Consider the following 23226-nt stretch of genomic DNA (forward strand, 5'->3'; position numbering starts at 1 on the left):
GACTTGGACGAATCTGTCTTGATCCCACCTAAGTCCTACTCGACCTTCACCTAGTTGGACTCAACTCGATCTTGGCCCAACCTAACCTAATCTTGATCGAATTCTACACAATTTGGCCCAACACAACTCGATTGAAAGTGGGGTCAAACCAACTCAGCTTGACTTGGGAATAGGTCGACTTAACTTGACTTAACATGGATCAAATCAACTTAGCTTGACATGACTCGAACCCAATATGGGCTTGATCTCTTGACAAAAAATAGGCCCAAATCGACTTAACCTGACCTGGTCCAGTCCATCTTAGTCTCACCTAAACCTAGATCTGACCCGACTCAACTTGACCTACATTCAGCCCGACTAGACTCGATCTTACCTAAGTCTTGCCCAATTCGATTGAATATGGCCCAACTTGATGTACGCTTCATGTTGTAGGCCAATAGGGGCCCAACTCAAATTGGTCATACCTAACCCCGTTTGTCTAGACCTGGGACCGGATTGACTTTTCTCAACGAGGGTGTGAACTAGATTTGAGCTTGAAATAACTTTGAGTAAACTCAACTTGAGTTAGGCTTGGGCCGACTCCACTCGATTTAAGGTTGAGTTGGACTTTAGCTCGAGGTGACTCTAACTCAGCTCAACTTGGACTCGGTCTTAATTGGTTCAACGTTGGTGTAAGATACACTTGTGCCCGAGCTGACTCTGACTCAACTCGACCTGGTCTTGAGTCGACTCGGCTCAACTCGACTTGAGCCCAAGCCGACTTTGACTCGAGTCATCCCAGCCCAGGCTGACTCGACTTGAGTTGGGTCTACACCAAATCGACTTGACCTAGGCCAAGGTTGACTCTACTCGACCTGAGTTTGGATTGATTCGGTTCAACCGACTCCTGGGTCGACTTAGCTCGATCTAGGCAGCTTGGGATGACTCGGCTCGACTTGGGCCTGCAAGGCCGATTTGGCTTGACCTAGGCTCAGGTTCACTTAGTTCAACTTATGCTCTGACTAACTCAACTTGACCTAGATCTGGACTAACATAGTTTGCTCTGGGCCTAGGATGACTTAGCTTGATTAGACCTGGGCCCATTCAACTCGACCTAGGTTGGCCTAACTCCACTTAACCTAGGTTGGGCCAACTTGGTTTGACCTAGGTCTAGGTCAAATTGACTCAAATTAGGACAAGGCCCACTCAGCTTTATCTAGGTCTGGGCTAACTCTGCTCGACTTGGGCCCAACCAACTTAAATTAACCTGGGCTTGGGCTGACTCAACTTATCTAAAGCCTGAGCTGACTCGGCTCAACCTAGATCTGAGTTGAACTTGAGCTGAGCTGACTCTAACTAGACTCGACCTCGGTCTGGGCCGACATAACTCAATGTGTGTCCAAGCTGAATTAACTTAACCTGGGCATGGGTCGACTAGCGTGGATATAGCATACTCAAAGGTCGATCCAATACAAATTATCAAAAGTTGACACGGTTGAACCTAAGGATTTGTAATCTTTTATCTCCCTCTATCTTCATTGTTTATCAAAATATTAACTTTTAATTTATATTGAAATGTAGTGTAATAAGCAATCAGGAGGCTATGAGTATGTCTACTACATTATGCAATGGATGATTACCATTATAAGTGTAGGCATTCGACGAGATTAGGAGCAGGTAATAATATTTAAATTATTCTTTATAATAAAATTATATGTACCTTAACATTAATTTAAACTTATTTTGTAATAAAGTTTTTTATCGATGATCAACCACTACCTTTAGAAGCAATAGACTATGTGAGAAATGCTTGGGCCACATACTTCATTAATTTCTATAACTCTAGTATATATGTTTAAATGATATACCATACTTCTAATGTATAGGAATTAGATAGATAGGAATACATATTGATGTTTGTAATTGATTTATCAATATATATAATTCTATTGTTTGAAAGAATGTGTATCTATCTGAATTTGTATTTGTATAGGTTTTTAAATGAACAGGCTAATTAAGAGGAGGAAAGACATAAAACAAAATGAACTAAAAAAAATATCATAATAGATGGCGGAGACTACGATTTTGGCAACAACCATTGTCTATTATGGGACCATTTAAAAAAAACAGAGATCACATAGAGAAGGTATAGACTGCGATTTGTACTGAAATTGTGGTTTATACCCTTCTTTAGGTATACTTTGACCATATTTGATGTAAGTTATAATCGGCGGTTGGTCAAAATAACCGTCATCTAAATGTGTATGTCTTATACACTACAATTTTGAACCGTCGTCTATAAATCAATAGTACAAACTACATGTTGATAGATACAACTGCGAAATCGTTGTCTAAGAGTTTTAAAAACGTTGTTTAGCAACTTTTCTGCATTAGTGACAAGACTCGACTTGACTTTGAGTTAACTCGACTTAACTTGGATTATCCTGGACCGACACGATTCAATATATGTCTGAACTTACTCAACTTGTCTTAAGCTCGATCCAATATTACCTTAATTGGATTTGACTAAACCTACCATTTCATAAACCTACCATTTCATAACTTTTGAAACAATAGAAATGTATCTTATTTTGGATTTTTAAAATTCAAAATATTATTCCATCTATATTTCAATCAATATTTTGGTAATTATAGATTGGAATTGAGAATTTGGTTATTTTGGCCGCACTTATATGTAGCACTTGTGAGATATGTACTGTTTGCTTCCTGCATATTAATTAATTTATTCCCCTTTACTTTGTTTCTTACATTAATTAATATATTTCCTTTATTTTTGTTATTTTCCTGCAATAATTAATATATTGGCTTTATAGTATTTGGCGGAGCAAGAATAGGGTTAACTAACTTTAGGACAGTAAACGGTACACAGTTTAACTACCAGCATTTAAGAGAAATACCAACTATTCTGATACACGCCTTAAAAGTTGGCAACTATTCCATTTCAATCCATCTCTACGTACCATTCCACACTTTTCACGTGAACTAAATTATTTTGATGCAAAACTGGGAATTCTGACATTTCACCGAGGCATTGCATGTGCCTTGGTGTCTGCCTGCAAATTTGACTAACGTAAATGCTATGTCACACTGCCTGCTATTATATTATCCATATTTATCCATTAACTAACAGCATGTTTTTTAAAACAGCACACATCGTAATCAATTACTATATGGTTTTGAAAATAAATAACTCAACATTGTCGTACACATCATCCGAAGGGCAAAAACTACATGGCCTAAACATTCTTGGAAAAATAGAGATGGTAAATAACTAACTAAGCATGCATGCAGTCAAGGCTTTTCATTATGAATGGGTGGTTTCCGATGAGGTTGAGCATAGTCCATCTCAACTATGTCCTCTGCACTGTCACTACCGTTTGTAAGCATTGTTTCTTCAAGGTGATGACGCTGACCAGCTCCCAGCATTGACCGTTCACGCCTCCTCTCATCCTACACAACCATATGTCTCATTGCTTTCTATTAATTCATAAATATTCACAAGCAACTCTCCCACCACAAATCCTTTTTCACAACAACGATAATCAAAGATTCGCCACACATAAATAAATGAAAGACATAGATTCTTTATCTATATTCATGGGCACATCATATTTCAAATAGAATTAAAGTTTTCTGTGCAAATTTCAGAAACTTTCTCGACAGATTTTAAATAAAAACCATTTCCATTACATGGCCCCTCTCATTTGGGAAGCATCTTCTTGGCACTAGAAATTGTGCATCAATCTCTGACATTCATATGCATACTACATAAAAAGGTTTATTTTGAAATTGTTTATGTATCATTGATTTTAAAGAATAAAATAATTGATTTTTTAACCCGATAAGAGAGTCAAATAATCAACTAAATTTACTGTATATTACCTCTGCTGCGAGAAAGGATGGCGAATCCATTTGAAAAGATGTCCCTGCATACCCATGCCACCACCGTCACTTAGTTTATTGTTATAAAGTAATTTATAACAATATTACACAGCTATAAATATATATTCTAAGCCAGAAGGTGATAAAATGGCATACTATCTTGTGCACCTATACATATATATACATATATAACTCAGTTACACGGCACCTCACATATAAGGTAAACGTACGTTAGATCATTTTCCTGACTGGGAAGATAAAGGCAAACTTCATTTGTTTTGTATTAACCGAAAATGACTAAATTCTTTACACAGTAATAAACATTGGAAGTTTCATTCCTCTATTGCTGGAGCTCGTGACTGCTGTGTGTGTTTGGGAAAGGAAAGATAAAATTAAGCACCTGAAGATGCCTCTACGATCAGTTCCTTCGAAGTGGATGATATGCTACAACTCTCACAGGTGTTCAATTCATTATTTGCTTGCTGCTGTTGATTTTCCTGTAGCCTGTAATCCTTCATACCACTAGAGGCACTTAATGTCTCCAATAATTTGACCTTGTCTAGTTCCTGTAGATAATCACAAATCTTAGTCTCTATCAGTAAATAATTTCAAAATGCTTCAAATATGGTGAACAAAATATTTTTTGTTCCGTTTGGAGAACTAATGCAATGTGATCTTATATAGCATACAAAAAGGGAATGGTTGGTATTAGGAACCCAACCTTATGTGGGGTGTCTTTTTTAGTAAGACTAGGAAATCGGGCAGTGCATGCATGCACAGAAACACAAAGGAGAAGGATCATAGCAAGAGAAAGAGAAGTCATGCTGAGATGAGTTTGCTGGTTCTAAGTTAGGAACAGGGGAAGAGTGAGGTTTTTATGAGTAGACTTATAGGGTAAGTTTTCACAAATATGTAATGGTATAGAATAGAGGGTGCATTAAATACAGATTTTGTATGGGATGGAGAACGTTCTTTATGAGAACATGCATGTGTTTGGGAGATGAACCTTGAAAACGAAAATGAAGATATCAAGGGTCCACATTTGTCTCCTTACCCCTATTCTCGATCATTTTTAATCACTCCAGACAGAAACCCCATCGGCAATCCCTACCACAAAGAGTCTTATTCTGTATAACTGAACTATTAGCTATTTGTTGGGGAATTAAGATTGTAATCAAAATGATTAAGGGTTATGTTGAAGAAGTAGTAGTATGTTGCCAAAATTGCAACTGCATGAATGCATTAGTTACTTGCTTCTTATTGTTTTCTTGAACAACATTAATTAAGGAAGAGACGAATGATAAATGAAGTTTGGTGGTATTCTCATTGCATGAAAAAGATGCCATCACAAAACTGCTTAGAGACAAGCCAAAACGAAGTTGGTTTAATGAAAGCGAGATCAAGTAGTTTTCTGTTAATTCGGACTCATAACTAGACTGACCAAAATAAATTTCATTACAAGACTTAGACTAGGATGAAATGCTTTAGATGTTAAATTAATGGGGGAAAAAGTAAAAAATCAAAATTGCTTACATAGTTAGAGTTTGTTGAAGAGATAAACATATATTCTTTCAGATGAACGTCTTCAAATTTCTGTCCTTTCATGTTAAAAGTATTCTTAGTTTTTAGGAAAATATAATTTGAGAACTTTTAAAATTATATACTACTCTAGGATAGATTTAAAAATAAATATATATAATAAATAATAAATTTCTAATTAAATAATAAAAAATATTAAAATAATAATATTGAGAATTATAAGGTAGTTATATAAAAAATTGAGATTATCGATGTATCATTATTCTTGTTTTTATAATATCAGTTAAACTTCTCAAAAGATTTTGTACTATCGTATGAATAAATCAAGTTCTCAAACTTGAAAAAAAGCATATAGATTTGGTCTCTTTTAACATTAAACAACATAATAAATCCAATAGAAATTAAATTCATATATTTTTTAAGTCGACATTAAATTCATCGATCATTAGAAAATTTAAAGATTTAAAAACAAATTTTTTCCGAGTTTTGTTCATTCCGGTTTTCAGTGGAAAATTTGGACTCTTAAGGACCCAACGATTTAAGAAAAAAGAATTATTATTTAAAATCTTATCAATAACTATGAAAAAAATCATAAAATAATGTGAGAAATAATAAAAAAACTTACTCTCATAATTGAAGTACTCACTTATAAAAACAAATTTTTTAATGAAAACAAAACAACACTTTTATAGTTGTTTACAATAAAATAAAAGAATTGAAAACATTATCTTTAAGTTGAAGGGTACTAATACCATATCCTATTTTGCTCCTGGTTGAAATTCTCTTGCATTATTTCAAAGCTCAAGTGGCATATGACAATGGCAACATATGGGGCCTACAGAGGAGTGGGGAATGGGGACGAGGAGTTCTAGAGACAACGGAGCATGGCTAAACCGTCACCTTCAACTCTCTTCCCAGCAGCCAAGGAGCATGCCACATGGAACGTACACCATCTGCCATCAAAAGCAACGCATTGTCACAATAACCATTGCTCCCAAAGGACCAAATATCAAATTCTAGGTTCTATGTAACAATACAATGACACATCCTTCGGATTCTACTGTCTCCAACGTGCATGCCTCTCCATGTTCGTAAACCAACATGACTCTAATTGTAAATGTAAATTATGTGAAGTAATATGATCAGCATAAGTATTACATTTCACCGAGGTAAAATAAATAAGCACTAGTTTTGTTATTATAATTTCACTCTTTTCTTGTGCTTATTGAAAGATAAAATACATCATTACGAATGAGCCCCATATTCTGCCATACAAAACTCAATTCCCTGCTCCTAGCATATTCCAATTAACTATTTATCCACCGTTTATCCAGATAAGAAGGGGAAACAAGAGCCAATGTGTGGACCCCCTCCTGAAGATATTTAAATCCAAGTTTTGTACTACTAATCCATTGTATCAATGAACAATCAAAATGAAAATTGAGAATATATGCATGATGCTAACCGAGAAAGGAGTTGAAAGACTGAATGGGAGAACTTTTGATATTAATCAAGTTCAAGGAACTTCTATACAACTGTACAAAACATTGAGAATAAGGTTCTTGACAGAAGTACTATAACGAATTTATCTGACAGACCAATGAGACCTAATCATATGCTGTTAATTTGTAAGGGCTGCTCAATGGAATTGAAATCCCCAAAGGTGTTCTCGCCACTGTATGTAACATAGAGAAACCCATCCTCATCCTTCTTCTCATTATATATGGCAGACATAATTGCTCCTGAAGATATTGAATTATCAAGTCAAGCAATAGGATAAGGCTTATTATACATTAGAAATCTAGAGAATCATATATACTAAGAAAGAGAGAAAAAGCATGTGTTTGCCTCAATTCACCTGTAGGAGGAAGGACGTTGTCCACAAATATAAAGATTGCCTTTTCTGCACTTAGTTTGATCCTTTTGCGGATGACGTAGACTAACTGTCCAATAGTCAGGTCAGCAGGGACAAGGTACCTGCAATGTAGACATTCAGATTCATAGCATAATACAGTAGACGGCTGCCATCCACGTTTGAAATTTAATGCGTTGTCTGGCGTAAGACAACGGCCAATTATATATTTCATTACAACCAAGCTTTCAGAAATAGAAAAGCAATTCATAACGTTGTTTACCCATGTTAAAATTCAGGTCCGTTTACTAATTGAAGCTACCAACATCAGTCAATTCTCTCTATTGCAGTATTGCTAATAGTCACTGATGCCAAATTTGTAGGTCATTCTTATCAATTTTTGGTCTGATAAATTCTTATAGGCTGGTTACACACAGTGATTAATATGGCCTTATGATTGTGTATCACATTTATGCAACACTTTACAATAGTTAAACAAGCATAAGATCCTGCATTAATTGTTAGGCAACCAAATGGAATTATGAAACAATCCTAACAGGTATGCTCTGCACAGTTAGTAATCCAACAATAGTAAAAATGTATTCATTTGTCTAAGCCAAAATTTAAATTGCATACATCAGAATGAAAATAATTGATAGGATCTTACTAAACTGTGTATGAGGACATCATTTAAGAAATCAATAAAGAGAAAGTCCTTAGGACACCGGCTAACATTTGTCTAATAATAATATGGCATTTTCCACATTAGAAGGAAAATATAGGCAACATCTTACTTTTTCTTGTCGATACTTGGAATGTCACTTCTTTCTGCCTTCTCCACAATAACCTTCAGGCATATCCAGAATAATTTAGCACAAAATTTCAGATATATCAATGACATGCACTTCCGAGAATGATAGTTAAGGTAAGCAAAAGGTTTAAGTTTAACACACCATACTTTGACCTGTATAAAATATATTTACCAGTAAAATTAAAATTGACCTATCTTTAAATATGGATACTGATATTACTCTCTAATCAAATTTAACCTAGATGTCTGACTATGCTATTAACATAACAGTAAAATAAAATACTTATATAGATTCCTCGGAATTGTACCAATGCTTTTTATAAGGAACGCAACTATGTTTACAGAGATATTATATTTTACCAAGGGAAAGGTAGGAATAGAAACACCTGGAAACAAAGTAAAACAGGGTAAGGGGAAATGACGACACTAACAGGAACAACACACACTTATGGTGAGAAGTTCACTAAACTAAGCATACAAAAATGCCTAACTAAATTACGTTCACCAAATAGGACTCACTGAGCAAGACTAAAATCTGAAAAACAAAGTATAAGCTATCCAAATGCATTGATCATAGTTAAACAATTTTCTCCCCGTTAAAGATTGTAATGAAGATCAAGGACAACCCATCGTGTAAGGAATTTACACAGAAGTTAAGAGTGAGTCTGTTATTATACTGCCGCGACGTGACTTGAAGGAGACATTAGACAAAATAAATGCATTTATTTATAGATAATAAACAAGGTTTCATCAATATTTATACAAAAAAAAATAAAGACTACTCAAGCAGCAAAAAAAACAAGAACAGATAAAAGAATAAATCTTCTTCTGCAAAAATGTATACTTCACCTATCACCAAAAATTGCAGAAGTATTTAGACAGTAGCAAAGAAAAATACAATTGCCAATTCTCACCGGTATCCTGTCTGGGTATTTTTCCCTAATCTTGGCAGCCTCTGCTCTTCTCTTCTCTGGAAAGAAAACTATTATTAATATAATACCTACTTACCTCTTAAGTACAAAACAAAAGTTTCAAGCAATTGGGCGAAAAAAGAGGAAGCAAAAGGTATACCAAGATCATGCTCTTGTTTGAAGTAGCTCCTTGACATTCTTGCTGAAATTAGAATTAACAAAATTCAATTAAAATAAAATATCCATGATCTCACAAAAGAAAGGTACTTCGCCAAACACCAAAATTAAAAATCAGAAAACCCAAACAAGAAAACAAGAAACAGGTTAGAAACATCATAAAACGAGAAAACCCAATCTTGAGACACTTAAGTCGGAAGATAGTAACACAAACAAAACACAGAAGGGGATACAGGAAAAAATCATCCGAAAACAATTCTTTTTTGGATAGAGTAGAAAAGGAAACCCTAATAAGTTCTAAAAAGATTATCATATCCTACCTACAGTGTCTTATGATCAATTTAGAGAAATGGAATTCAGAAAAGCAAGAAAAAGAACAAAACTGGCAGATAATAGTAAAATATTGGTGAATACAGAGAAGTAATGGAGAAAAACATTAAAGTGGAAGTTTGATTGATCGCAAACCTGATAAAATTGGAGATGAAGAAAACCAACAGAGAAGTAACGTAGTTGATCACACGTCCAAGAAACAAGAAACCCGTGAGTGGATTACTTCGAGATAGCAATAAACAAAACTATGACTTAAACTATTTATACTTATTTAGAAAGAAAAAAAACTTATACAAACTCTTTTTTAAGTTCCAAAATCCTATTTAATTAGAATATACTTGACGCATTTCTGTCTAATCACCCAAATCATTGTATTAAAAAACCAATTTTTGACTTTAAAATTATTATTTCAAAAATAACACTGAGAAGTAGTTCAACATTGACTGCTAATATAAAATAACAATAAATGACAATTGAATTCTTTTAATATCAAATACTTTCGTAATTAATAAGCTTATAATTAGTCTCTAAGGAAATTTTTTTAAAAAAAAACATTTTCTTATCATTTTAAAAGAAATTAATAAAATAAACAATTATTTTCATGAAATAAAATATATCAAACACACTTAATTTTTTAGGTTGTATATGAATTCTGGAAGAAATATGTAAGGATTTGAGAAAGTGAATGTGTTAGAAATTTAGAGAAAATTATAAGAATTTAAGTGTTTTTTAATTGAAATAAGTTAAAATAGATTTGTTGAAAAAATTATAGAAGTCTATGTGATAGTTATAGATATTTTAATTTTTTTTAAATATGGAAAAAAATGTGTAACTTTACAATTTTACTATTATATTTAAATAAAATATAAGATATTTTTATATAAATTTAAATTAATTAAAATTTTATAAATTATTTTCAGTATTGTTTGAATAATTTATTTTGATTTTCAGAAAATATAAATTACTTAATATTATCAAAAGATAAGTTAGAATTAAGAGTAGGTTACCATCATAACTAACTATATTAATACAAAGTTAAAAACTTATAACTAAGTATAAAATTCATATTCATATCAACATATTTATAATACACAAAAATAAATTTACAACTAATTATAATACACAAAATAAAATTATAACTAATTATAATACACACTAATAAAATTTTAACTAATTATATTACACATAAATAATTTTATAACTATATAAATGAACAGAAATAAATTTATAATTAATTATAATACACACAACAAAATTATAATACACAACTCAAATTAAAACTAATAACAAAACACAATATATTAATATTATAATACACACAAATATAACTAATTACAATACACACAAATAAAATTATAAATAAACATAATACAAAAAATAAATTTATAATACACACACAAAAATTATAACAAATTATAATACATAAAAATTAATTTATAACTAATTCCGTAATACACAAAAATTAATTTTTAACTAATTATAATACAGAAAAAATAATTTATAACTAATTCTAATACACTTCAATAAAATTTAAGTACAGGGTTAAAGGCCAAAAGACTCACTGTTTTCGAATAATAAGTTAACCAACAAAATTATTTATCAAGAACTTAAATCAATTATAGAACCAATTACATACCAAGCATAAATCTACACAGTTTCTAATTATTAAATAAAATATAACTTTTTAAAACAAATTATTAACAGACATTAATTAAATATTTTAAAAAATAAAACACAACCACAAACCAGTAACACATAATTATTTTTGTTCAGTTGATGAACAAACACATCACTCTACACCAAATAATTTTCAAACAGAGTAAAAGGGTTGAACATACATGCACTGCAAATCATTTTCAAACAAATCATATACACTGACCCATAAAATCAAATAAAACACTATTATGAAAGAGCTTCACAATAGTTAAACAAATAATCTGAGATACAAAGCTTACTGCTATGAATAGAGGGTACACCTTTTTTCTTCTCTAACTTTCCCTTTGATCTTAAAGAAACAGATTTATGGAAGATTTTTAGAAGATGGGGGAGATGCAGGGGCTTACCGTTGAAGTTATGGAATATAGAGTGCTTCAAACACATTGCTGCGTTATTAGGAACACTGATTGAAGTAGATGAAGCAACGATGGCTTCGGATGAGTTAGAATACGCAAGGTTTAAAGTTAGAGTATCAGTGGGATGTGAGGCAAAGGTAACCTCTTATATGAGAATCAACGAAGTTTTGTATCAGATATTAGTGGAGGAAGAATGCACAGTTCCTGAACACAAACTTTGTCAATGCCATTGGGGCGAAACATCTGATGGAGCAGATAGTGAAGTAGATTCAATGGCGTCACAAGTATCTGCGCGTTCAGGGAATGGGGCTTTTGAAGATACAAGAAAGATTGAAGAGGAGGAACAAACAGTGGAAATGAGCAATGCAAAGTCACCGTGTGTACAAAGATCACCGGCGATCTGAACCATCAATACCGCCACACGGTGGCGACACTTTTTCGGAAAAATCCCTAGAAGCTACACCTGCACCTAATCTGTGCCTATCCACATGAAAGGAAAACATAGGGTCTGCAACTTTAACGGCTATAAGCAGGGCTGACAAGGCAAAGAAATATGAGCTTTCAAAAATGGCCCAATGCGTTTCGAACCAGACACACTTCGCGGATGAAAAAGGGAGGTGCAAATTAAAAAATCACATTGAGATAGATTCCAAATCTGGCCCAAATGCTGAAAGGGTGGAGGACTCAGCCTGGATTGAATCGCTAGGAAGCCCACCTAACGTGGCAAGTATGAACGATTTGGAAGAGACAGAACATGGTGGGCAACCTCGGGACGATGTCGTCTTCGCACACCGTGCTCACGGCCAGCCCCAGAAAGATCACACATCTACACACCACGATCACGGGCTACCTTGGAACAACGACGCAACCATCACACTCCAATCCCACTCAATAGAGGAATTGGAGGAGAAAAAGAGTCAACTACCGCATTCGTGGAAATTGGCAGCTTAAAGGGACGGGTTTGCATCTTACCCATGTTCGGTCGTCGGCGGGAGAAGAGACTGTGAGGGAGGCGATCTCAATGCAGTCAATTTCGAGGGTGGAGGATTCTCTTTGTACGACACCCTTGGGGGAGGAAGGGCGATCTCCTTCACATCTTTCTCCAGTCTCCGCAAAGCACAATCACACGCAAAATCATCTTCATTCTGGGTCTAGATCGTGTAGAATAAATGACAGATATCTACCTTTCAATGAGCAAAGTAAAAGGGAGTCTCAATCAATCTTGGATGGAACAGGAAAACAAAAGAAGGAAGGTAATGAACTGATGTCATTTAATTCAATCGACACAACGGAAAGAAGAGTTTTCTGGATGGGTGAATCAAGCAAAAACAGCAAGCGAAAAGGTCGCAAGCATATAAGGTCAGTTTTATCTCAAATTAGTAATTCTGTATCTGACATGGCTATAAAAAATTGTAATCGTTTATTTTGGCTAAAACGTGGAAGTTTAGAAACAATTAAATTATGGGAATTGGGTAAACAGTTAGGTGCTACATGTGGGGTTGAAGAAAACATTATGGTAAGTCTAGAAGAACTTGAAAAAAGGGATAGGATTTTAAAATTACAAAGGGAAGAAGGGGAAAATATGGGTTATAAATGAGAATTTTATCTATAAATGTGAGAGGTTTTGGAAGTCCTGTGAAGTGGAGATATATTAAGGATATCATTAGGAAGGAAGATTCCAAAATGGTATGCTTGCAAGAAGTGAAAATGGCTAGTTTCAGTTTAAATAATTATTGTCAGTTATGGGGGGACAATGATATAGATTATTTTTACAGCGAACCAGTTAACGGAGCAGGTGGTATTCTTACAATTTGGCACACAAAATTCTTCCAATGCACTAAACATATTATTAATAGATGGTACATTGTTTTTTTCGGAATCTTTAGGGAGAGTAATATTCCTATTATTATTGCAAATGTGTATTCTTCATGTAATTTACAATTGAAAATGCAAATGTGGGAGGAATTAAAAGGAATCAGACAAAGGGAATCTTGTAACTCATGGTGCATTTTGGGATATTTCAATTCTATAAGAAATGAAGGGGAACGAAGGGGGATAAGTCAAGCCAGAGGTAACAAGCGAGAAATGCAAGGTTTTAATAATTTTATTGATAGCATGGAGATGGTTGATATACCCTGTATTGGAAGAAAATATACATGGTATAGACCTAATGGAAAGGCTAAAAGCAGACTTGATAGGATCCTAACCACGTTTTGAATGGTTGCAACATTGGCCGGGTAGCAAACAATATGTCTTAAACAGACAAGTATCTGATCACTGTGCTTTGGTGCTAAAATCAAATATAACAGATTGGGGACCAAAACCATTCAGGGTTCTTGACATTTGGCAAGAACATAAGGAGTTTGACAACTTTGTTAAAGACAAATGGGGAAGTTATTTGGTTCAGGGAAACAAAATTCTAGTGTTAAAAGAGAAACTGAAAATGCTAAAGAGCGATTTGAAAGGGTGGAACAAAGATGTTTTCAGGTATACAGACAAGATCAAAGCGGACATTATGAATAAAATACAAGAGCTTGATATTAGAGATGATGAAGACGAACTAGATGAAAACAAGATCAGGGAACGAAGAGAACTTTTGAGCCAGTTACAAGATATCAATATGAGGAATGAATCCTTATTACAACAAAAGTCAAGAGCATTATTGATGGAGGAGGGCCAAGCACACCTCACCATGGAAGCCAAGACCCAAGACTAAAACGTGATGAGCGTCTAGACTCAAGAAGGGAGCGTCTAGAACATGATGAGAGAAGGCTACACTTGGAGCGTCTAGGAGGAGGCCTAGACCGTCTAGGCCCTATTACAAGGTCAATGGCTAAGCACATTCACGCCCAAATGGATGAAGCCACGGATGGAAGAGAGAAGGCCTTATACATGTTACATGGAGGCCCATTAGGGGTGGCTTAGTAATTAGTGTAGTGTTAGAAAGCACAAACTTGTCTTATATGTGATTTACCCTAGATTTTGTGCACATTCTAGAACCTTAGTACACATGACCGGCCATGTGCCATGTGCCTTCTCATTTTCATTTCATTTTGCTCACATTTCATGTGTAATTAGCTTAGGATTCACGGCCTCCTTGGCTATAAAAGGAGAAGCCATCTCTTGTATTTTCCAAGATTAATGAGAGTAAAGTTATGCTGCCAACATTGTGCCATACTTTGTTTTTGCCTAGTTTCTAGGACCTAATCTTCATCTTCATCACCTACCATAGGGCTGGCCGAACCTCCCTTTTCCCATACACATCATGCACCTTCAAGATCACCATAACTCCTAGGAGGATCTTGCACATTTCAATCCATAGCTTCTGCACCCTTGATCATGATTCCGAGAAGAGCTCCATGAATTTTGCCATCAATTATGGTTTAAGAAAGGGGATTCTAATTCTAAATACTATCATGCTTCAATTAATTGGAGGAGGATGAGGAACGAGATCAAAGGAATACATTGTCATAACTCTGATAATTGGGTGGAAGAGCCAAATACAGTGAAGGAGTTAGTTAAGGAATTCTACAAGAAAAAGATGTCGGTTGTCGAGGATATTGGTGTTAGGTTGGATAATGTTGAATTTGAGAAATTAACAGAATCTGAAAACAAGTTCTTGACTGATCCTTTTGAAGATAAAGAAATTAAGGATGTTATCTGGAATTGTGACAACAGTAAAAGCCCTGGCCCAGACGGAGTAACATTCAGTTTTATTAAAAAGTATTGGGGTTTGTTAGAAAAGGACGTGATGGGAGCAGTAAAACATTTTCACAGTGAGGGGAAGATCCCAAAAGGATGTAATGCTTCATTCATAATACTGATCCCAAAGTCTGATAATCCCCAATCTCTTGAAGAGTATAGACCCATCTCACTTGTAGGATGTTTTTATAAGATTCTGACAAAAGTGTTGTCTGGGAGGATTAAAAAAGTTATTGAGAAGGTGATAGATGGATCACAATCGACTTTTTTATCCAATAGAGGATTATTAGATAGTGTCCTTGTTGTGAATGAAGTCATGGATGATTTGAAAAAAAGGAGGAAAAGTGGGGTGGTTGTAAAACTTGACTTTGAAAAGGCATACGACTCGGTAAGTTGGGAGTTCCTACTGTACATGATGAATAGATTAGGATTTTGTGGAAAATGGATTCAGTGGATTAGAGCATACCTTGAATCAACTACTATATCGGTATTGGTAAACGGTAGTCCGACAAAGGAATTCAAACCGTCTAGAGGCCTCAGACAAGGCGATCCGATGGCACCTTTTTTGTTTCTGATTGTTGCACAAGGCTTGGCTGGACTAGTAAAACAAGCGACAAGAAAAAACTTGTTCTCGGGTTTAAAAATCGGGGACAAAAAGGTGGAGGTGAATCTATTACAATTTGCTGATGACACCCTCTTTGTATGCGAATCAAATGTACAGAATATCTTGTGCATCAAGGCTATGTTAAGATGCTTCGAATTAAGCTCTTGTCTTAGAGTAAACTTCCACAAAAGCAAAATTGGAGCAATTGGAGTAGACAGATATGAGGTAAAAATGTACTCGGAGATACTCCATTGCAACCTAATGGATATACCATTCACATACTTAGGCCTACCTATTGGTGGTAATCAGGCTAGGTGCTCCTTTTGGGAACCAATGTTATCGAAGATAAGAAAGAAACTCTCGGTATGGAAGGGGAGGAACCTTTCCTTTGCGGGAAGAGTTTGCCTTATAAAACTTGTCATCAATGCCATACCTCTATTCTTCTTATCGTTTTTTAAAGTCCCGGTTGGAGTGAGTAACGAGATCACAAAATTACAGAGAAAATTCCTATAGGGATGGGGAGCAGAAGGGAGGAAAATCGTCTGGACTAGTTGGGAGAACATTTGTAAAGCGAAAGAGGAGGGAGGCTTAGGTATTAGATGTATTGATTTATTCAATAAGGCACTCTTGGAAAAATGGTTATGGAGAATGGGTTCCGCTGAGAAGGGTCTTTGGAAGGATGTTCTTGAATCGAAGTATGGATTATGGAGCATGACAAACTCATTTACACCGAATCGAAATAGGTATAAATCTAGATGGTGGAATGATTTATCCAAAGTCAGCCTATCAGATCAAGGAGACAATTGGGTCAATTCAAATATGGTATGGCAACTTGGGTCTGGGGACAAGATCAAATTCTGGGAAGATGAGTGGCTTTCCAATGGTCAACTCAAAGGAAGGTATGAAAGAATATATAATAACTCTTATCTTAAAGACAAGACTATTGGTAATTTCGGAAGTTGGTCTACACAAGGGTGGGAGTGGAAATTTAACTGGAGAAGAGAATGGTTTGAGTGGGAAAGAACTATGTTAGAGGATTTTATGGAAAGCATATCACAGGTGTCACTATGCCCAAACAAATAGGACATAAGGTTATGGAATGATCCTCCATCGTACACATTCTCGGTAAAATCTGCCTACAAAAAGCTAGTTAACCAGACATATGGGGGGTATCGGAGGTTTTTGAATATCTTTGGAATTTAAAGGTTATGCCATCAGCTCAATTTTATGTGTGGAGGGGCCTATTGGATAGGATAGCAACTAAGATGAATTTGCATAAAAAGGGTGTCATATTGGGGGATACTATATGCGTATTATGTGGAAGGGAGGAGGAGTCAACTTCACACATTCTTGTTACATGTGAAGTATCAACAAAGGTATGGAATATGTGCTTTAACTGGATAGGAATTAGTTCGGTAAATCATAATGACTTGATTCATCATTTCGAACAATTTTCTTGTATATGTTTTAACCAAGAAGGCAACAGTTTATGGAAAAGCCTATGGGTCTCAGTGGTTTGGTGCATTTGGAAGCATAGAAACAAGGTTACTTTTAACCAAGCAAAGATAGACGCAGAGGAAATCTTTACTATGGCACAAGTATAGTCATGGGTGTGGATGAAACATAAGGTAAGAAAAGTTAAGTTTTCCTTCTTCGATTGGATTTTATCCCCTTTAATATGCATTAACATAGCAACAAAATAAATGTAGTTAACCATAATCTCTGTTTTTTTAATTAAGTACATGGTTTGCAGGTTTGGTTGTAAAATTCATCAAATGATTTATTCTATGATCAATGTTATGGGTATGTATTGTATTTTGAACTTGTTGATAGGTTTGGAAGATAGTGTTATTTGGTGCAGGTTGAAGCATTAGAAAAACACAAGTCAAAGGAGCAGCCCAGGCTCATAGGAAAGAAGTACATGGTTTGCTGGTTTTGTGATATTTGGTGCAGGTTGAAGCATTAGAAGAACACAAGTCAAAGGTTGTTATTCTTGGCTTGGTTATACTGTTGGCTGGGGGCAGATTGATGAAGCTAATGTTGGCAAGGTTTATGACACCCAATCTGATGAAATTTGAAGGAAAATCCAGTCTCTCCCACTAGAGTGGCCCAAAGCTCATATTATTCATATCAACTTTAAAATCTGATGAAGTCAACCTTCTGAGTATAACAAAGACGAACCATGAAGAATGAATGGAATAGATATAGGCCATAAAAAGTATATTGCTTTTTAGATCATACAGTAGGGAGATTGCGGTTCTTCACAGCTAAGCACACATGCTTTGCTATCTTTTATCCCCTGGTTTAGTGTATTATATTCATAGTTCTATTTTGCTTGTTAGTTTTCTACCAGGTGTTGTCTGGCTAGATGACGTTAGTTTTTAAAGCTGGTCACACAAGTGCTAGTTTGGAGCCAGGTTTTTTTTGGTGGTGTTGAGAGCTAGTGGCTCGCTTGGTGGTCCTTGAATGCAGACACCAAACTAAGAGTTGTTTTTTTTGTTTGATGGATTGAACTTGGTTTAGGGGATATAAGGATTGGTGAAGACACTTTTACAACTTTAAGATTTTATAGGTAACATCATTATGAGATCTCTGTATACGGGTTAGGAACACTCCTAAAGTGTGATGAGAATCAAATAAAGGAGGCTTTTATTAATGGAGGAAGAGGACATCCACCCTCACACTTGAAGTTCTTCCTTCTAGTCTTCTCAAAATTAAAAGAAGACATAAAATAAAGATGAGGCCCAAGCCCAAAGCCCAAGCCCAAGCCCAAGAAGGCCAAAGCCCAAAGAGCCCAAGTCCATCCCATGAGGGGCAATGCCAAGCTTTGAAATAATCTTGTATAGTTTTAGGAGGTGTGGTTATTAAATAAAGGAGTGTGAAAATGTAAAATAAAGTCGCATTACCCATGTGACTTAGGAGAGTGGTGTAGGTGTAGTTTTTGGGAGGTGTCATAGTAGAAAAAGGTCACACCTCCCATGTGACTTGTTTTTTGTGGGAATTTCAAATGAGTTTATTTGAAATTTCCCACCTATTTTTCAGCACCTTAGGCTATAAATAAAGGTGCTTCCTTTGTAAAATTCAGATTGGAATTAATCTAAGAAAACTCTACTCAAATTTTGAGTGAACTTTGGAGAGCTTTGAGCCTTCTTCTCTAGTATTATCTTGATGGATCAATGGAGTCCTCAAGTGGCGGCATCACTCTCATCTAGGAGCATTCCACACTTCTAGTGGCGAGATCATCCATCCTCCTTCCATCTTCATGAGCATTTCTTCTCTCCTTCCTTTCTCCTCTTTCTATTGTTTGTGTTAGCTTGTGTTCTTGAGTTTTGGTTAGATGTTCTTGCTGTTTTTATGAGTTTTTGGTTCGGCAGTTTTATAATTCTGTCCATTCATCTTGTTCCTTTGCTTTTCTTGCTCTTTTGTTCGGTTCAATTTGACTAAAATTGGTTCATCCAAATGAGTTTGGGATTTGGTACTAGTTTTTGGTGAGTTCTTGTCTTAGAACAATGATCCAACTCTAAGAAAAGTGCCTCTATAATGTCCAGCTCAAGGTGATTCCTAATAATGTCAAGAATCATTCTCTATATGGCTAGTGGAATCACATCATGTGGTATCATGAGTCTTAGGTTCTTCTTGTTTAATTGTTGAGTTGTGTGCACTTTAATTTCAAGAACTCTTTAATTTTTCTTGCAATTTAAGTTTCTGTTTTAGGTGTTAATTGAGTTTTCTTGCTGTTTTTCTTTTGTTACACCAAGTGCTTGTGAAAAGGTTTATGGCACTCATTATTCATATGAGTATGGTTGCTCTTTTGGAATGGCATTCTCCTTCCTAGAGTTTACCTTAAGCTTCCTTTCACTTGTTGTTATTTTTTGTCATATGTCTTTTAATTTTGTAATCATGTCAAGTTTTGTCTTAGTCATGTTATTCCATAATTGTCATTACTTCTAGTAGTACTTTTCTTGTTTTGATTGTTTCTTGCTTTAGTGTCATATAATTTTCTGAATTGATGTTGATCCTTTGTGCATTTTCTTTTTAGAATTGAGTTCATACTTGTATTCTAGACCTATACAAGTTCCAATACATCATTTTCTATTATGTCTTTGCTAGTTCATCATCCTGTTTTTTATTCCTATTAGGATTCCTCTGTTTCTGAAAAAAGTGCTTACTGTTTTTCCTTATTGCAATTGATTTACTTACTGGAAAATTCTGAAATTCTGGATTTGAGATATTCAAAGTGTTAGAAAAGAATAGAAAAAAGAATCATTCAAAAATACGAAGTACACAAAAAATGATAAATAAAATTAAAAAAGTGTACAATTCTGCCGAAAAAAATACGGTAATCTGGCAGCGATTTTTAAAAATTTATTTCTCTCAATTGGCTTACTGTTTTTAATTGATTCCAGTGCCATTATTGAGTTAACATCTTGAAGTTTCTGTGGTTTAAATTTCATAATCCAGTTCGCTCTACATCATTCCATTTAAATCAGTGAATATCAAGCACAGTTTGCATTTTAATTTATTTTTTTTCCCGTAGCTAATTTTGTGGTTTTCTTCATCTACTCTAGTGCTTTTCCTTAAGTATTCTTTTGGTGTGCCTTCTTTCCTCATTGAGTTCTTTATTTTCTTGCTTGTCTTTCATTCTTTAATCTTTGAGTTTGTCTTACATATAGTATTCCTTTTGCCATTACCTTTCTTTGCTTATACCTTTTCTTGTTTGTCTTTATTGTTTCATTGGTTTTGTGGTGGTTGCCTTTGAGATTGGTGTGCTTGCTTTGACATCTTTCATTTGAGGATTCCAAGGCCTCAAGATCAGATTGGTGCAAGGACATTATTTCTTTGAGAGTGACCTCTTTTTTCTGCCTCCATTCACTTCGGCAATTTCATTGCCAAGCTCACTGTTTTTGCTAATTTTATTTCTTAACTTGTTTGCTGTTTTTGTGTGTTTGCTGTTTTTTATTTACAAAATGGCTGGCTATTCAAGTGGTGCATCTTACAAACAGCATTCTCCTTCCAAAGCTTCAGTCCTTGGTGAAGAAGAACATAGAAGAAGGAGGCATCACCATCATTCTCATGAAGAGAGCTATAACCGTGACCAAAGATATCACCAAGTGTTCAACATTGCTTGTAAAAAAGTCCCTAGTTTTAATGGTGATAGTGATCCTAATGTGTATTTAGATTGGGAGACTAAGGTTGACCATTATTTTCATGTGTATAGGGTCCAAGATGACGATAAACTTAGGATAGTTTCTTCATCCTTTTTGGGCTATGCCAAAGAATGGTGGCATAAAATTGTAATGGACATTATATATCACAAGAAACCTCCTGTGGTTTCTTGGAATGCTTTGAAAGAGTGTATGCGCGCGAGGTTTGTTCCTCCTTCTAGGAAGGAACACTTGTTGAAGTTCCAAAGGCTTCCTCAAGGACATAGGATGGTAGAAGAATACATTAAAGATTTTGAAACAACTTTGACTAAAATGAATATGCATGCTAATGAAGAGTCAAAGCTAAAATGGTTTGTACGTGGTTTGAGAAGAGATATTAGAGAAATTGTAGAATTAAATGAGTACTCTTCTTTAAAGAAAGTGTTTCGCCAAGCCATCAAGGTAGAATCCTATCTTTTGAAAACAACTTTCAAAAATACTCATGATTATAATTTCTACAACTCTTCTAGGAAGGATGCCAACAAAATGTCTACTCAAAATTGTCCTTCCAATTTTTCCAAACAAACCATGTTTCCAAAGAAAGTTTCTACTACAAATCCTTCTAATCCTAAGTTACCTACCCAACCTTCAAATATCAAATGTTTTAAATGTTTAGGTTTTGGGCACATAGCTCTTCATTGTCCACAAAAGCAAATCTTAATGATAAAAAAGGTAAAACAAGACCTACCTCACCCACCTACCACAAGTAAAAAAGAAAAAGACAAAGAAGGCCAAGTTGACATGGATCTAATCCTTTCACCTCCAAGGTGTTTTCCTTCCTTATCTTTTTCCTTACCCAAGGTTCCTATTTCACCACCATCTTGGTTAAAAACTGTTAGGGATAATTTGTTCATACCTCCTAATGGTTGTCACCATTTAAGAGGTCTTTTTCCAAAACATCACATCATTCCCAAACAAAATTTTCCAACTTGGTCGATTTATAGAACCTTTTTTTCTGAAATCCCATTATTTACAAATGCTAAGTCATGTTTACATTTTTCTTTCACTTTTAATTGTAAAACTAAACTGGGTTGGTGAAGACACTTTTACAACTTTAAGATTTTATAGGTAACATCATTATGAGATCTCTGTATACGGGTTAGGAACACCCCTAAAGTGTTTCATTTATTTATTTAACTAATTCATTGTCCAAAAATGAAAGAGCTTCACAAAAGTAATGTCAAGAGGATCTAGAGAACACAATCAAGCAGTCAAGAAGCAACACCACCAAAGTCAAAAGCAACAACCTCAATCCAAGTAAAAAAAAAAACTTCAATACAAGTTCATAAAACATAAGTATAATAGATCTTAAATGTGTAATATAATTAATTATGATTTTTAAAATTATTGGTAATTAATTATAGTTGAGGTTGAATACACCACATAATCAACTTTGCTTACAAAATATAGGATATAATTGCATGTGTTTTGTAATATATAATTGATTATGTACTAAAGAAAATGATTAATTGATTATCTTGCATGTGTTTTCTCATACATAATCGATTATCTACTAGAAATAAATGGTTAATCGATAATGGTCTTTGTGTATTATTACACCTAATCGATTATGACTCACCTAGTTCCAAGATTCAAACACTCTGCAACCGACCGATTGGAACTATATTAAAAACACATTTGTAAAAAATAACAATTAAGGTAGTTATGAAAACTTCATACGAATCAGGATCACATCCCATCAAATCCATGCAACACCCCGAGAAATAAGCTAATATTGATTTATTGAAGATATTATTCAAATATTCCTCCTTATAAATCAGGGTTACCTCCCAAGAAATCAGCTAACACTGATTTAATGCAAATATATGCTAAATTTTTTCTATTAGTCAGATGATTCATGACTCAATGTTACAAATAAACTCTCTACAATGAGTAAGATACGTTTTTATTAGTTTTACAATACACTCTCTTGATACAGAGTACTTACTTCATAGTTGGAGAACCTTTTGTAAGTTTACACCTGACCGAGTGATGAAGAATTAAGAAGGAGTCTTGAAGTCTAAAGGAGTGAATTGCTAAAGAGCAAGAGAGTGACTTACACCAACAATAATAGTTACACTCAATATCAAGTACTATCTAAACTCACTTTATGCATACAAGTATCCTATCCTTTTGCATAGC

General features: G+C 34.7%; 3 protein-coding genes across 6 annotated transcripts; 1 reads left to right on the forward strand and 2 right to left on the reverse strand.

Annotated features, from left to right (window-relative positions):
* Window positions 1–2947: 2947 nt before the first annotated feature.
* RGF6 (root meristem growth factor) lies at window positions 2948–4797 on the reverse strand. The gene is made up of 4 exons (XM_068610717.2): window positions 4604–4797; window positions 4283–4448; window positions 3883–3926; window positions 2948–3450 (listed from the first exon to the last, which is right to left on the reverse strand). Exons 1-4 carry the CDS (start codon window positions 4703–4705, stop codon window positions 3292–3294), a joined length of 471 nt encoding a protein of 156 aa, XP_068466818.1. The 5' UTR covers window positions 4706–4797; the 3' UTR covers window positions 2948–3291.
* Window positions 4798–6897: 2100 nt separating this feature from the next.
* On the reverse strand, window positions 6898–12611 carry LOC137810537 (autophagy-related protein 8f). Of its 4 annotated transcripts, none has more exons than XM_068611873.2 (6): window positions 12547–12611; window positions 9156–9197; window positions 8999–9054; window positions 8068–8120; window positions 7280–7398; window positions 6898–7163 (listed from the first exon to the last, which is right to left on the reverse strand). In XM_068611873.2, the coding sequence occupies exons 1-6, from the start codon at window positions 12548–12550 to the stop codon at window positions 7033–7035; spliced, it is 405 nt and encodes a 134-aa protein (XP_068467974.1). In that variant the 5' UTR covers window positions 12551–12611; the 3' UTR covers window positions 6898–7032. The 4 variants fall into 4 exon arrangements, with proteins under 4 accessions (XP_068467974.1, XP_068467973.1, XP_068467975.1 ...); XM_068611872.2 differs by lacking the exon at window positions 12547–12611 and adding an exon at window positions 11566–12351; XM_068611874.2 differs by lacking the exon at window positions 12547–12611 and adding an exon at window positions 9638–9796.
* LOC150028973 (uncharacterized) lies at window positions 12596–22501 on the forward strand. Its single transcript, XM_090299413.1, has 3 exons — window positions 12596–12933; window positions 20865–22016; window positions 22495–22501. The coding sequence occupies exons 1-3, from the start codon at window positions 12596–12598 to the stop codon at window positions 22499–22501; spliced, it is 1497 nt and encodes a 498-aa protein (XP_090155539.1).
* The last annotated feature ends 725 nt before the right edge of the window (window positions 22502–23226 follow it).

The sequence above is a fragment of the Phaseolus vulgaris genome, chromosome 2 (assembly GCF_051622355.1).
Source record: "Phaseolus vulgaris cultivar YP4 chromosome 2, ASM5162235v1, whole genome shotgun sequence".
In the NCBI taxonomy this organism is placed as follows: Eukaryota; Viridiplantae; Streptophyta; class Magnoliopsida; order Fabales; family Fabaceae; genus Phaseolus; species Phaseolus vulgaris.

Excerpts from the sequence above, each read along its gene's own strand:
- RGF6 (XM_068610717.2), bottom strand. The coding sequence starts at position 4,705 with ATGACTTCTCTTTCTCTTGCTATGATCCTTCTCCTTTGTGTTTCTGTG. Across the intron at positions 4,449-4,603 it reads AAAAAGACACCCCACATAAG|GAACTAGACAAGGTCAAATT; the intron begins GTTGGGTTCCTA and ends GATTATCTACAG. Across the intron at positions 3,927-4,282 it reads GATCGTAGAGGCATCTTCAG|GGACATCTTTTCAAATGGAT; the intron begins GTGCTTAATTTT and ends ATGGGTATGCAG.
- LOC137810537 (XM_068611872.2), bottom strand. The coding sequence starts at position 11,602 with ATGTGTTTGAAGCACTCTATATTCCATAACTTCAACG. Across the intron at positions 9,055-9,155 it reads CAAACAAGAGCATGATCTTG|AGAAGAGAAGAGCAGAGGCT; the intron begins GTATACCTTTTG and ends TTTTCTTTCCAG. Across the intron at positions 8,121-8,998 it reads AATACCCAGACAGGATACCG|GTTATTGTGGAGAAGGCAGA; the intron begins GTGAGAATTGGC and ends ATATGCCTGAAG.
- LOC150028973 (XM_090299413.1), top strand. The coding sequence starts at position 12,596 with ATGCAGTCAATTTCGAGGGTGGAGGATTCTCTTTGTACGACACCCTTG. Across the intron at positions 12,934-20,864 it reads AAAGGTCGCAAGCATATAAG|TGGTGCATCTTACAAACAGC; the intron begins GTCAGTTTTATC and ends TGGCTATTCAAG.